Source organism: Phascolarctos cinereus, unplaced genomic scaffold, assembly GCF_003287225.1.
Source record: "Phascolarctos cinereus isolate Bilbo 61053 unplaced genomic scaffold, phaCin_HiC Scaffold_2;HRSCAF=192, whole genome shotgun sequence".
Classification (NCBI taxonomy): Eukaryota; Metazoa; Chordata; class Mammalia; order Diprotodontia; family Phascolarctidae; genus Phascolarctos; species Phascolarctos cinereus.
The window spans coordinates 301587767-301603718 of NW_027555625.1; the positions used below are offsets into that span (position 1 = coordinate 301587767).

Genomic DNA, 15952 nt, shown 5'->3' on the forward strand with positions numbered 1-15952 from the left:
TGGAAATGAGCTCTAAGGTCCCTTCCCATGACCAGTTCAGTAAACCTTTATTAATTATTAATCAACTGTATGCAGAGTACTGGGGGATAGATTGTCCTTTTTCTTCATGGAGCTTAAGCCAGGAAGATAAACAAAGACAAACAAATATGCAGTATTTTAGGAGTATGTTAAAAAGGTGACACTGAATTGCGACAGCTATCAGGCAGACCTTCCTGGAAGAGGTAGCATCTGAGTTGTAAAGGCTGGCTAGGAATTTTATTAGGTGAAAGAGAATAATTGGTATTTGAACCCAGATCCTGTGACCACAAATCTAGCCCTCTTTCTACTGTACTTGAAGTGAGTTCAGGCTTCATAGAAAGCAGAGAGCATGTGTGAGTTTATGTCCAGTGCAGCTGAGGTGTAGGGCACAGGAGACAGGGCTGAAATCCTGTGGCAGAAGGTCTGGACAGTCAAGACTAATTCTGGACTTGGAGTCATTGAAGTGTTTTGAATAGGAGCCATATAAGCAGACTTTGACATCATTAAACCAAGATCTGTCCTGAAGAGCGGAATGAGCTCACCAGCCTGTTGGCAAGTCTCCTGCCACCTCCTCCTGGAAGGTGACCTTCAGCCTTTGCTGCTTTGCCTTGTACCTTCCTCGTACACAAGATGTAAGTATTATAGCAATTTGTTGCCTCCTAAAACTCTTTGAGAGCAGGAACCAAGGCTTATCTAAACCCAGGGCTAAGCACCTATTGTACTTAATGTAAGGAAGATGGGTTGAATTAAAGGGAGTGAAAGGGATTATGTTAGAGATGAGCTCCGAACCAACCCAAGGTCAGGGCCAGGGCCATTGTGTTTGTGCTTTAGGCAAGGTTTGAAAAATGTGTTACCTAAGTCCACTGGTGGCTTTGAGTCTTTACTCTAAAAATATTTAGTGGAGAATAATGGAGAAGTTTAATCTGGCACTGAAACCATCTCAGAATATTTTCAATCCCTAAGTGATGGAAAGCATCCTTTAAAGAGGGGAACCACAAGAGGCCTCCAACTGAAGATGCTGACATCACTTGAGAGCTTTCAGTTAGCTGAGTAGGGGAGTGGCCACTTGTCTACGCATTGATTACTTTGCTGCTGAGTAAGCTGGGGCTGGGGGAGAGGGGTATGGCTGGGGACTGGCTAATGAAAACTTTTGGGGCAAAATGATCAAGGAAGATTTTTAAGAAGAGCCATACTTTTCATACCTCAGCACTTTTACCACCTTAAAAGACTTAAAGTTACTTTAGTTCAAAAAACAAAACCCAGAAAAAACCCATTGCCCAATTGCCAGTCTCTGGTGATAAGCTTCTCCACACTGAAATAGAATGGTCTAGGACAAAAGACACGTGGTCTGTTGCGGGGTCTCCTGAACTCAAAGGCTTTCCAATTTGGTTGGTAGGCACCAATCCAGCTTATACCCAGAGAAGCTTTCAAGATAAATGTCAGTATAATGAATGTCTATGCTTATTAAAATGAAATAAAACTGAAGAAATAACAATAATAATACAATGTTACTGGTTTATATTTCAATTCATAAAGTTTACACACTGAAACTACCCCAGCACAATGTCCACACAACTTAATATTGGACACACTTACAATTGTTTGTTTGGGTGATTAAACAATAAAGATGACGTAAGCAGTTAAGGAAAGGGTTTGGGTATATAGCTGCATGTCACCTCCATCGTCACAGGTCACATTAGCGAGCATTAGTACAGTCAACAAGAAAAGTACAAAATAAACCAAGTATCTTTATATACAAACCAGTGTCTCTTCTTGTAACCAGCTTGCTCACACTGCACATAGGGTAAAGGGAAAAAAAAGTATCCACTGATACAAGAGAGATTTGTCAGCACAACATAAAACCATTATAAATTAAAAATGAAAGTGAAAATAACAATCTTAAAAAAAGGAACAAGGTGCTAAAAATCTTCATTCGATAGCTTTCAAGTGAGAACTTCAAGCCAGTGTGAATGGGGAGAGGCCCATGCACAGGAAGTACTCTGAGAACAGGGCTCCTGAAACCCAGCTCACAGATCCAGAGTCTGAGCAGGTGCAATATCCCCCGAAAGTCAGTGAAAGTATATAGCTGGTGAGTCCCAGAGCACCACTACCTTGCTGCAAGTGCAGATAAACATACATACACATCCCAAAAGACCAACTGTATGTGTACAGTTCAGTTTCTCCTCATTCATACATATGTGCAAACTAAAAACCTTGATATTAGGGAACTTGTCATGGGGGGGAGGGGAGAGAAAAAGGAACAGCCCTCAAACGGAATCAGTTGTCCAAACGGCCACATAATTAGTTACATGTCGGCAGTCCTGGTGTTGGGATTCCAACACAGTTGACTTTGTGTGGGCTTGGGAAAGACAAGCTAGATCTGTCTATATGACATAAGTAAAATGACATTTGCCCCATTTTTGATTATTTCACATCTCACATTCAAAGACAAGTCACCCAACATGGAGCTGTGAAGTCATTTGGCAGCTAGTGCTTTAAAAAAAAAAAAAAGAATTGCATAGAATTGATTAGAAACACGTAAATAATGCCAAACAGAAAAATGTGCGGTGTGTCATCTTAACAAAACCAGATGGCGTCAACCATAGTTGTGAAACCCATTTTTTTCCTTTTAAAAAACTCCCTAGATCCTACCTGAAAGGACCCCTTACAGATAGACTTGAGTTGTGTTCTGGGTTAGTGATATTCCACCCCTGCTATTCTCTCTATATGTATATATACATACATGTGTGTGAAAATATCTATACACACACATATATACATGTGTGCATGCATGTATATATACAAATGTGTATATATATACACATACTTATATATACATACATATGTGCATGTATGTATGTGTGTATATATATATACACACATGGACACACACACAAATCAAGGTAAAAAAAAATCCAAACTGACCAAAAGATCCCTACACCTGTAATGTAAACTTGGCCGCAGGGTATGTGAAGTTTTCATACCTACTTTGACTTTGTGAAAAAGGCCTCTTAGGGGGTCTCAATAGAGTGCTTCTCTGAAGAGTTTCAATCTAGCTAGAACACCTGTTAAATATCAGTAGTATGAAGAGTCCTACAGAGGAAGCCTTGTTTCGCATGTTTCCATCCACTTTATCATTGATCTATTAAAATCCTGACATGCTGCTGTGTTTCTAGGTTATATACATTCTGGTCCTCTGACATGTCACAGAATCAAACATCTGGCCGAGGAAGGCAGCCAAAGGTGGTGTGTGTGTGTGTGTGTGTGTGTGTGTGTGTGTGTGTGTGTGTGTGTGTGTGTGTGAAGAAGAAGGTGTCGCCTCAACACGTCTCTTTCCCTTGGACACCAGTCACTGTCTTTATAGAACTTATGGTTCGGTTGAACCAAGTCTTCTTGGCAGCCTGGACCTCATTTAGTGCGAGACCTAAATGGTGTTCCAGGTCCTGAAAGAGAAAACATATGAGCCACAATTACATTTCTGCAGCTGCCACCAGTCAAACAACCTGATGGAGCTAGTTCACTGAGTATAAAAAAGTCCAGCCTTCAGCTGGCTTGGAGGTGTGAAGTCTTAGGTTTGAATCCTGTCTCAAGACGCTTACTGAGTGACCCTGGGCAAACCATGCCATGAGGCAGTGTGGCCTAGTGGCTGGAGTAAGGAAGAAATGAGTTCAAATCTCACTTTTGCCATATCCCATTTGTGTCACTCTGGGCAAGTCATTCTTCAACACTCCTAAGTTGTAGAAGGGGACCAGAGGAGGTTTTCTCTCTACAGAAGCAATCACAGGTCTGCTCCAAAATAAAATTACTTCTCAAGGTTAATGGGAAACTAAAACGAAAGAATATCCTAGTGGCTATGCATATGTCAAGAACTATTGTTGTTACTGACTTGTGCTTTATAGAATTATATAGGATTTAGGTCTTGGAAGGGACCTTAGAAATAACTTAGACCAAGTAGATCCCATAGCAGAATTAACCCTAGGTCCTTTTACTCCAAATTCAGCTCTCTTCAGTACACTATGCTACCTTCTTACATTAAAACACCCCACTGTAAAGCTGAGTATCTTTTGGCTAACTGCTCATTTTTAACAACATTTCTATAGAGCCAACTGTCCCTCTGTAATGCTGTTTTGCCTAAAGCTGTTTCTTTCTAGCGCCAACTGAGCTACAGTGCTCAAATGCCAAGATCTTGGTCCTTAACATCTTATTAATTAATTCTCACATTCATGTGCTCAATTCATGCAGTGAATTCTCCATTCAGTTAAATAGGTCTTTTATGTTCAAGACATGGTAGGGGACACAGAAATGGAGAAGACAATGCCTCTGCCCTTATGTACAGTAGGTCTTCCCTGTAACACAGAAGAAGAGGTAGAAGACATGTACAAATAATTTTGATACCACATGAATCTGAATGTAGCTATGCTTTCTCTTCTCCACCTCTCCAAATCTGATTTGTAGAAAAACTTATGTATATCTTTACATTTTTTTCCTTTCAAAGAAATGTGATTTTTAAGGATGTGGCTTACAAGGCTGCCAGTATGGGTAAAAGACAGTCATGACAAGGACCATGTAAGTGCAGGACAAAGTTTTGTTGCTATATTTCAATGGGATTCAAACTCCTATCCTATGACATACCTTGAAGGAAAAAAGTCCTCCAAACTCTCTTTGGTCACAAAAGGAAGGGGATTGGGAGATAGTGGATAATACTTTTCTATCACAAACATGGGAAAAACCACTGGGCATTCGATCTGGCTCATCATCTAGTACAAAACCAGTTATGTGCTCTTTAATCAACTACAAAATCATTCCCATGAGTCTCTAGTCCAAGTCTTGAATGTCTTCCCCCAGTAATTCACACCAAGGCACAGTCTGTCCCTGGCTCTCCTCACCTGGATTTTACATTCGGCCTCGACCAACTGTAGTTTGGTTTGTGCTAGTTCCAGCTCCATTTCCCTCAGCTGGTTTTTCAATGTCTCCTTCTCCTCATCAGTGTCTTCATCTGAAGCCTCTGTGGCTGAGCTGATGACTTTCACACGCCCTTCCTTGTTGAAGAACTCTCTGCAGCGCTCACAATCGTCCACCTTATGCTGAAACCAGAGGGCAGACAGTCAAAGGCAGTGTCATTGACTGGCCCACAGGAAAGGAGGGATTACTTTTGTCCCCTTTTTAAAAAAATGTAACTTTTTATTGATATTTTTGTTTCTCACATCACCATAGTTATTCCTCCCCCTTCCTGATCCTCAAGAGCTATCCCCTATAACAGTATTTTTATAGAGAGAAAAAACAAATCAGCACAACAGATCAATTCATTGAAAAAATCAGAAAACACGTGCAATGTCTAACACCTGTTGGCCTCCCGACTTCACAAAGGAGTGTGTTGGGGGTGTATCTCGTATCTCTTCATTTCAGTTCTGCTGGATCTTTATAATTTTGTTGCATTCACTTTTGGTGCTTTGGTGTGTGGTTATTATTTCCATTTACATTGTTATTATTACTGTGTATGCTATTTTCTTGGCTCTGCTTATATGCATCATTTCTTCCAGTATGGTCATGTTCCATTACGCTCACATACTACAATTTGCTTAGCCATGCCCTGACTGCTGGACATCTACTCTGTCTCCCAACTCTTTCTAAATATTTTGGTGTATATGGAGACGTCTTATAGACAGCTTCTTTGGGCCATTAAATCCAGTGATGGAGTCTGGTTCAAAGGCCATGGGCATTTTAGTCACATCATTTGCAAAATTCCAAATTGCTTTTCAAAACAGTTGTAACATTTCACAGCTCCACCAAAAATATATTTAGGGTACCTCCCCTTCCATTACCCCTCCAGCACTGACTTGTCATTTTTTGTTATTTTAGGAACGATTACTTTCATGAAATAGCCACACAGTGTGTGAATCAGGTGATAACTTCTTTAAGTAATGTGACAGATCCTTTCCTAAAAATGCTGCAGAATGCATTTTGATATAAACTCTAGCAATATAATTTCATATAATGAGGCCATTTCTATGTTCTAGGTAACAGCTTCCAAAACACAGCTTTTCTAACATGGCTAGTAAGTAAAAAACCTTTTGGCCAAGAAGTCCTGTACATAACTAAGATTATGAATTCTTGAAGCAAATGGAGAATGGCGTTTAGTTGGAAGGACGTTTTACCTAGAATCTTGGCGCATCAAAGCTGCAAAGGATAACTGAACATAGATCATAGTATTCAGCATTAAAGTAGAAGAGACCTTGGAACAGAGAATTATGGAGCTGGAAACTACACTGGGACAGAGAATGTTAGGGCTGGGCTATCCCAGTGCTTAAGACCGTACCTGGCACTTAGTAGGCACTTAATAAAAGCTTATTGCTTGATTGCCACCACACAGCTAATTCAGCAGAGTTGCTGAAGAAATATAAAAACCTGAAGACTAAACTCAGTGACTAAGAGAACAAAAGGCTGTTCATCTAGAGCCACCACAAAAAAGTGACATAAATAACTGGGGCAGCTAGGTGGCACAGTGGATAGAACACCACCTCAGGAGTCATGAGGACCTGAGTTCAAATCTGCTCTCAGACACTTGACACTTACTAGCTGTGTCACTTAACAGTCACTTAACCCCACTGCCTAGCCAAAACAAATAAATAAATGAATGAATGAATGAATGAATGAAAATAACAGTCTCCTGCTAAGTTGTCTTCAAAGGCAAGGCTAACTGAGAAGCCTAGAACTCTTTGAAAGGGACAGCCAAAGAAGGTTTCATGAAAGTGTAAAGTTGTAAAAGTGTAAGAAGTACAAGGCAGATAGAGAGTCTAAGTGACACTGGATTCAGACATGATCAGCCATGAACTTGGAACCGAAACTAAATTAAGGCTTTGATTTCCTGATCCTGCAGGTGAAGCAGAATAATGAAAACAATAGGCTGCAATGAGCACTGGCACAGCACGTTACACATCTGGCTAGCTGCTGAGCTGGGGGGGGGGGTGCTGTGAAGCTGTTACTAATCTTTGCTGGGGAGCGTTTATCTGCAGATCAATACTTTGCTTTGGTACTTACTTAAAAAAAGAATTTTAGGGCTGGAAGGGATTATAAAGCACAGAATCTTGTAGGATCACAGATTTAGAGCCAGAAAGACTAGGTAATCTAGTCCAAACCCTTCATTTTACAGATGAGAAAACAGAGAGAGGCCTAGTGACCTAAGATTAAAGAGTTGAAGACCAGAAGAAAGACTGAGTTCAAAAGTCCTGGATCTGCTGTTTGCAAGGAGATGACCCATTGTCTGCAATATTTTAGAGAATGTTTCTGTTTACGTCTGAGTTAGGCCAGAGCCCTGAGGCCCTTATGGCTCAGAGGTTCTATGAGTCCTCCTGACCCAAATGGCACCCTTCTTTATAACGGCACAGCCCTGCAGGAAGCAGTCGACCAAGTAAACCCCAATTTATGAAATCTCAAATCAGTACCATGATTTAATAAGCTTGTCAGTTTTTCCTCTGCAGGGGTCATCTACCTATGCCCACTTTTGGTATGGAGGTCACTCTAAGTTCTTGAAGGCCCTACAAATTACAACGTGAGCACCAGCAAGTACTCATTAGGCCACACTATTTCTTTGTCAGACAGATCGATAGATGGATAGATAGATAATAGAGATGCGTATGTGTATCTGTGTATGTAGCATGTGTACACATACACACGCACAATACGCCCCTTCTATATACACTAGTAACAGGTTCCATTTTCATGAGTGAATTTCTAATAATCATGTCTGATATAATATAGCAATGTGACACCATTTTGAGTTCAACAAAATGATCCTACCTTCTGTGAAATAATCTTTTCTGATTTGTCATAGAAATTACAGCTAGAAGGGATCTTAAAGGTCCTTTAGTTTAACCCCTTCTTTTGATAAATGAGGAAACCAGAGAAGTGACTTCTTTGAGGTCATATAATGAATTTCTGACAGAGCTGGGAGGTAAACAGTTCCCTGACTGCTAATCCAGCGAAAAAGAAAGTTAAGTCTTTACCTAGTAGGAAAGAACTCAATAGAAAGCATAGAAGTTAAGTTCTGGTTCTGGCTCTTAACATTTATCAGCTCTGTATTTTTAAGTCTCAGTGTCATAATCTGTTCGGGGAATTGGACTTAACCAGTTCTGATGGGTCCCTCTAGCCGCGACCATTCTTAGTCCAAAGTCTTTTCCATCTCTAACAGAGTGTTCTGTGTTTTCACATGCTAAGTTCTCAGGTCCATTCCTTTTCTAACATTCTGTGATTCTGCTCCCCAAGGGCCTTATAACGTTGCAACCCCTAATAGTTAAAGTATTCATGGTCCTGCCCCATGGGAAGTAAGGTTTACACTCAATTTTCTCAATTTTATTTCCATTCCTCATCACTGGAAAATGTCATTGCCATTCTCTGTCCTGCCTAGTAGTTTATAATGAATAAAGTACTGTAAATAAAGTTCAGAAATTCTTTGCCTTAAATTAAAAGCAAATTGTACCAATACACTAAAGAAAGCCACTTACCCGAATTTTCTCAATTTCTGCTTTATTCACTGACTGCTGCTTTTCCAATCTCTCACTCAACTGGGAACAAATCTAAAGGAACACAATCCATGAAATACTTGAAGCATTACAATCATCTGTGCAAGCTAAGCTTGGGACTCACTCAAAGCCAAACTTGGGCAGTAGAACATTCAGAGATAATTGCAGGGGGGAAGATGACAGCTATTCAGGGGTATCACGAGGGGGACAAAAGTGGGAACATTCAAAATGTAAGTTCCCTTATTTGCGTTAACACTACTCTCATGTCCTCTGAGGGCAAGGCCTACATGATCCATGAAAATATGCTAAACAGACAAAGCTGAATGAGGAGGCACAATAAAGGAAAAAACGACTACTACTATATATTCATGTAAATGAAATCAAGCCAGTCCAGAGGGAAAAGACAAAGTTTCAGATTCTAAGAGTCTACCCCTAGACGTGTATCTAACCAGTGTTAACAGAACAGAGATGAGTAAAGAGTTTACAAGCTAAGACAGCAAGTGTAAAAAGCACTGGATTTAGAGTCAATAGGCCTGTGTTTGAATCTCAGGTACCAGCACTAACTAGCTGTGTTACCTAGAACAAGTCACTTAACCCCTCTGAGTCTCAGTCTCACCATCTGTAAAATGGAGATAATAGTAAAAATAACAATATTCTCTAGAGGAGAAGGTAGTATCAGCAGACCAGTGGAACATACCTGCTTGTAATCACCAATGATGGAACTGTTTTTTTTAATCTCTGACTCTGCTTTGTCCAGCTCCCGACGGCACATTTCTTTCAGCTGCAGGAAAAAAGTAAAAAGGGAATAAACAAAGTCCTGAAATTGGGCATATAACTACCACCAAGATCTATGTGACCTCTTCTGCAGGACTCTAGAGAGAAAAAAGCCATAGACTTGGAGAAAGATGACATCAAACTGAGTCCAAAGCCCACTATGTCCTAAATGGACAGTCACTTTGCATCCCTGGGCTCTAGTTTCTTCACCTGTAAGATGGAGATGATGATAATAACTGCATTTATATAGTTCCAGGGCTCTGGGGGGAAAGCACTTTGGAAACGTTAAAGCTCTTTATAAATGAGTCATTATTATTAATGATAATGACGGTGATAATACTCGCACTCCCCAAGGTCTGTGATTAGAAAAACTGTCATATACCTCCAAACACTATGGAAATGGGTGTTATTATTATCAATTTTTGGTATAGACAACTATCCTGTCCCTTAAGTCAGTAGGGGGGAAAGCGGTTATTAGCTCAAACCATATTCACCTGGTCAATAAACATTTATTAAATGCCTACCAAGTACTAGGGACACAGAAAGGGTTTGCAAAAGACAGTCCTTGTCCTCAAGGAACTCACAATCTCATGGGGTAAACAAATATGTACGAACAAGCCGTAGAGGGAAAAACAGGAAAAATAAGAAAGGCACTAGAATTAAGAAAGGGCGGGAAAAGTTTCCTTTAGAAGATAGAATTTTATTTGGGACTTGAAGGAAGCCAGCAGAAGAAGAAGGAATAGCAAGAAGATAAGTGTCACTGAACCAAAGAATATGTGCTGGGGAGGAAGATATAAGAAGACTGGAAAGGTGGTGGTGATAGGTTTATCTTATCCTTTGAATGCCAAACATAGGATTTTGTATAGATGACTGCGGAGGCAACAGGGAGCCCCTGAAGTTTATTGAGTTGGAGGGTGACAGAGTTGGACCTGGGCTTTAGGAAAATCACTGATGGCTAAATGGAGGATGGACTGGTGTGGGGAGACACCTGGGGCAGACAGACCCATAAGCAGGCTATTGCAATCGTCTAAATGTGAGGTGATAAAGGACCTGCATCTGGGGTGGGTGTGGGTGGGAAGCAACATCAGAGAAAAAAGAATGGGGTGAGACACTGTAGAGGTAAAATTGACAGTGGCGACAGCTTGAATATGAGGTAGTGAGGAGTCTAGGATGATACCTGGTTTGCAAGCCACAGAGACTAGGAGGATGGTGTTGCCCTTGACAGTAACAGGGAAGTTAAGAGGGGTACAGGGTTTAGGGGGAAAGATAATGAGTTTGGTTTTGGACATGATGAGTTTAAGATGTCTACTGGATATACAGTTTGAAATGTCTAAAAGACATTTCAAGAGGTGAGACTGGAGGTCAGCAAAGACGCTGGGAAGAAATAGGTTGGTTTGACAATCATTAGGAGAGAGATGATAATTAAATCTATGACAACTGATGAGATCACCAAGTAAAGTAGTACAAAGGGAGAAGGCAGCCCAGGATAGATCCCAGGATAGATCACTGTGGGACACACTCATGGTAAGAGAGTGGGACCTGGATAAGGATCCAGCAAAGGAGAATGTAGGAGGAGAACCGGAAGAGAGCAGTGTCCCAAAAACCTAGAGAAGAGAGTATCAAGGAGAAGAAAGTGATTAACTGTGACAAAGGTTGAAGAGACGTAAAGAAAAGTGAGGACTGAGAAAAGGATATGGGATTTAACAACTAAGAAATCAGTGGCAACTTGGGAGACAGCGGAATGATACTCTCATTCCTGTGGAATGATGAGGTTAAAAGCCAGATTGTAAGGGATTAAGAAAAGAGTGACACAAGAAAGTGGAGGAATGTACTGCAGATGGCCTTTCAAGTTTGGCAACTAGGGATAGAAGAGATATGAGATGATTGTTTCGTGGGGATGGAAGGATGAAGTGAGGGTTTTTTGAGGATGGTGGAGATTATGGGCATGTTTGTGGGCGGTAGGGAGAAGTCAGTACAGAAGGAGAGACTGAAAATAAGTGAAAAAGTGAGGATGCCAAAGGGGCAGTCTGTTAGAAGGGGATGGGAAGGGTTGGAATAATATAAAAAATCTGAAACTCTGCTTCAGATTTTGGGCACCATCTACAATGGCCCATGGGTTGTCTTTTTCAGCCTTGCTCAGCTGTAAACATCAAGTTCTAAGGGGTAGATAAGATAAAGGCTGGCATTTCACTTCTTTCCTCTTCTCTGAATTCTCAGGAGATGTTTATTAGTTTATTAATTAATTTATTTTTATTAATTTGTTATTATTTATTAATGAAGAAACAGCCAAGAATGAGGATGAGTAGCAAAAGATACTTAACCAATTAGTTGCACATCTGCCTGAGGGTGAACTCTGAAGAGTTTTTCAAAGTAAATTAATTTTAAGTGGAACATAAAAAGTGGTATACAAGATCAGTTTTCCATGAAATGTGTAATCTTAAAAGATGGGAGAGCCATGTAGGAAGAGGTAGGCTGAAGAAGTTGACAACTCGAGTGCTGTTTGTGTACACATGCAATTGCAAGAGCCTTAATGGAAGGCCTCAGTACATCCGCTGGACTGCACCCCCTCTTCCCCAGTCCCCGCTCAGGGGCTACAGAAGGCCGTCAACAAGAGTTACATAGGAAAAGGCACAGACGGGTTGTCATGTGCACTGCTGGTATCAAAGATCTGCGAGAGAGCAAGGGGTCCTCAGCCAGATCAACAAGGATACCTATGTCTATCTTTCTGTGCACCTGTCACAGAATTAGGAATGCCATTGTTGGAACCTTAGACATCACTTAGCCCAAATTTTACAGATGAAACAGGCCCAGAAGGGTGGGGTGAGACTTGCCTAAGGTCAGCCACAGCCATTCACAGAGCTACGATCCAAGTCTAGTTCTGAAAATTCCTAGTCTGCTGCTTCATGTCACTTCACATAAGGCTCCAAAGAAGCAAACATGGGGCTACAGTAATTTTTTCTTGTCATATGAAAGAATGGACACTGACCTACTATCTCCTTTCCAGTTTTAATTATTAAGGACTATTAGGCTTCAAGCAGTAAATAGATAGAGCCTTTGGAGAGAAACATAATCCAGCTGTCTCAGGTTTTCCCCATGCCAACAGGACATACAGTGCTTGCCCTCTATGGTTTCCTTTTAGTCCTCAGTTATAGTCCGACAGGGTGTTAGAATGTAGACTGACACCTCAGAGGAAGCTTAGAGCTAGATTCTTAAGAGTAGACAAGATTCTAAAACAAGGAATGTTTAGGATATAGAATGTCAGAGCTAGAAACGAGCTTGTAATCCTATTCATTTCACAGATGAGGAAATTTGAAGCTAAGATTGGAAAAGTAAGTTGCCCAAGTTTCCATAGCTACTAAGTAGGCCAGGCAGGACTTGAACCTCATCTCTTGTCCTCAGATCCAATGTTCTCTCTGCTCTACCCTACACTGCTCCCACATTCCTTTGCTTTCCAGGTGCAGGAAGGCTGGGGTGGGGGAGGGAATCTGGGGGCCCTGAGATACCAGTCACCTGAGCAGACTCCTCTTCTAGTCGCCTTTTCTCTTCCTCTGCATCAATCAGCTTCTGTTTGGTCATCAGCAGCTCCTTATTCAGGGCATCTGCCTTTTCCTCGGCCTGCAACACAGACATATTGCACCGTGGGTTGTCAGAGAATCGTGGAAAGTTAGAGCTGAAAAATCATCTCATTTAACACTCGATTTAAAGACAGGGAAATGGAAGCCAAGGAGGAAGAAGGAAGTGCCTTTTGCTGAAGGCTGCACAACTGCTTAGTGGTGAGGTAGGGGTTAGATCCCAGGCTTCCTGCCTCTGCGCAAAGTAAAGTTTTCTTGACTCTTGCCTAGTGAAGGAATGGCCCCATTGCTCATCACCCAAGAACGGCTTCTTGTTCTGCTGATTTCTTCCATCTGATCATGAGAGGATCTGGGACTTTTCAGTTCCCACTCATTTCCCTGGATGAAAACTCGTGTCTTTTTACTTTCTAATAGTCTGCTTGAAAAACAAAACTTTGCATATGGATATTCAAGAGCTGATCCAAGAATGAGGGCTGAACAAGTTTTATCACATCAGAAAAAAATTATTATCATGAGAAACTGAGCCTAAAAGATATAGAACTTCATATAAAGGCTGAAAATAACTAAATATGCAAGAGAGAAAGGCTCCTTCCTGAAGTGAACTACAAACTGTACTTGTACATATTAGAAAGGGACAGAAAGTCTGAGGGATAACTGAATGGTGTTTTAATGGACTGGTGGCAATTCAACAGGCACAGGAGGGGAGGAAGGGCATTTGCCTGAGGCAAACACATGGAGATGGGAAAGAGAGGTGTGTGTGTGTGTGTGTGTGTGTAGAGGTAGCACAGAAAGTCTGGCTTAAATATAAAATATGTGGCACATATTTGGCAATAATAATAGAGGAAAGGTAGGACTGTTGCCAAATTGTGGAGGGCTTTGAATGCCAGGCAAAGGAGTTTGAACTTTATTTCAGTGTCAATAGTAAGCCACTAAAAATTTTTGAGCAGATGAAAGACATGGTCAGCTCTTTCTCTACATAATGAAGACTGATCTAATAACAAATGAAGGGCCCGTTTGGGTGGGGAAAGACAAACAGAAATAACTATTAGTTGGCTACGGCAAAAATCTAGCTGTGGTGAAAGAGAAGGTGCCAGATGTAAGTTATATTTTGGAGACACAAACGAGACTGGGTAACTATACATGAGAGGTGAGTGAGAGGCAAGAAGCACAGGGAAATCATCACAGGATACAAGCTGTAATTGAAAAGGAAATGAAGAGAACCTGAAATCAAGGAAACAACAGCCAGAAGGAAGAAATTTTGCTCTGTTTTGTACTACAGACCCAATACTTTTCCTTCCTCACATAAGAAATACTGAAAGCTGCCTGCCTAATTTCACCAGAAAATATCTGTAATAACCTAGACTACTGAAACCCACCTTCCTTTCTAGCATTTAGAAAACTTGCTTAAATAAAAGCTTAGTTGAACGTGAGGAGAAACCATATAGAAATAATCATGACCTTTGGGAACATAAAGCCTGGCAGCAGTGGGCATTATAAAACATCTAGACTCCTCTCTGGTACTGAGCACTTCCAAAGTCTGACACCCACAGCATCTCACTCACTGATGTCAAAGTGCTGATGAGGGAGGACTATACTAGTACCTTGTTGGAAGGGAATGCTTTCTTCTTTGGTAGCATGGCCACAAGTCCCTTTTCTAAATATCAGAGTCATATCTTGGTGAGTATATTCAAAGGATGCAGAAAACCAAAGCAGGATGCTTACTGAAAAGAGAACTTCAACTGATGACTGCCTTGAGACAAACAAACACACACCAAAACCTTGAGATCAATGAGAATCATTTCCCCCAACCCAGTTAACATCAATCAATTCTTCCCTCAGAGAGACAAGCATATATTGTTGGGACTACCAAAAACTGATGACAACTCCCAAGGATCAACTGATATGCTGCACAGATGCAGACTCATTACTGTCCGAAGGCTTTTAAGGATATTCAGGAGAAAGCCCAACAGCAACAAATCAAATCTTTAGAGTACTTTAGGGCTTACCAAATACTTTTCCTACATTGATCCTGTCACATCAGGTCCCTTTTACAACAAGGAAACTTGAGGCTCACAGAGCCTAAGTGACTTGCCTAACATAGTGACAGATAACGAACCTGGGATGTGAAGCTGCATCTTCCTACTCTATTCACAGTGCCTTTCCTTCTCAGAAACGAATCAGAAAGAAATGACAAAAGAGATGGAAGATAATTTTGCTAATGGGGAGAAATTCCAGAAATGCTTAATATCAGTTTTCTGTGTTTTGGAAGTAAGGGAGTAGGGAGGACAAGAGAGGAGACAGAAGCACTGACTGACAAGAGTACCAAGAAGACACTGTCATCTTGTAAGAGAACCCAGTTTCCAAATGGTTCTGAGACCCCACTGACTTTGAATTACAGTTAAGTGACAGGATCTCAGGTCCCCCGCTCAATATGAGGGGGGAGGATGAATGAATGCATTCTTGGGGACACAGGCTGCTGTCCCTTTAGCTCTCCTCTTCACACTTCAGTAAGAATCAGTGTTGAACGATTTCCTCCAGCTTTTCAGTGCTCCTCATCTGAAGCAGGAGCAGAAGAGCAACAGGACATGGTACTGACATGAGGAAAGGCACAAGATTCAGGCAGATGCCCTCTCTCTGACTTACTAGGATGTCTTTGAGTCAGAGATGGATGATCACGCTGCGAGAGTATTGGATATTTTAGGGATAATTTTTATTTCTCATTCAGTTTTGCATAAAAATCAGCTAGCACCAACTTTGCACATCTGACCTTTGATTGATGACTCTCTTTAACTCTGGTATTACAAACCAGCCAATTAACTAACCTTTCTGAGCCTTAGTTCCCTCGTGTTTAAAATGGGTATAACATTCCTCATGACTATGACTGGCTGGTAAGGATCTGATTTATGCAGGTACTCCCTCAAATGCTGCAGAATGCAATCTACCCTGTGTGCCAAAAGCCTTACGATATAAGTGAGATATTATTGTTATGCACTGATGAGATCACAGATGTAATGCAATACTGTTAACCAAACTCTGTGAGTGGGATGCCAGGAGTAGAAAATAGGTTGT

The 15952-nt window shown here is 41.1% G+C and overlaps 1 protein-coding gene across 5 annotated transcripts in view; it reads right to left on the reverse strand.

Annotated features, from left to right (window-relative positions):
* Positions 1–1519: 1519 nt before the first annotated feature.
* Positions 1520–15952, reverse strand: part of RABGAP1 (RAB GTPase activating protein 1) — a 219971-nt gene continuing 205538 nt past the window's right edge. For all 5 annotated transcript variants that reach the window (XM_020967635.2, XM_020967638.2, XM_020967636.2 and 2 more), the window contains 5 exons: positions 12822–12926; positions 9235–9318; positions 8520–8591; positions 4905–5102; positions 1520–3461 (listed from right to left, as the gene is read on the reverse strand). In XM_020967635.2, the coding sequence (XP_020823294.1) occupies positions 3339–3461; positions 4905–5102; positions 8520–8591; positions 9235–9318; positions 12822–12926 (582 nt within the window). In that variant the 3' untranslated portion in view covers positions 1520–3338. The remainder of the gene's footprint in view (positions 3462–4904; positions 5103–8519; positions 8592–9234; positions 9319–12821; positions 12927–15952) is intronic.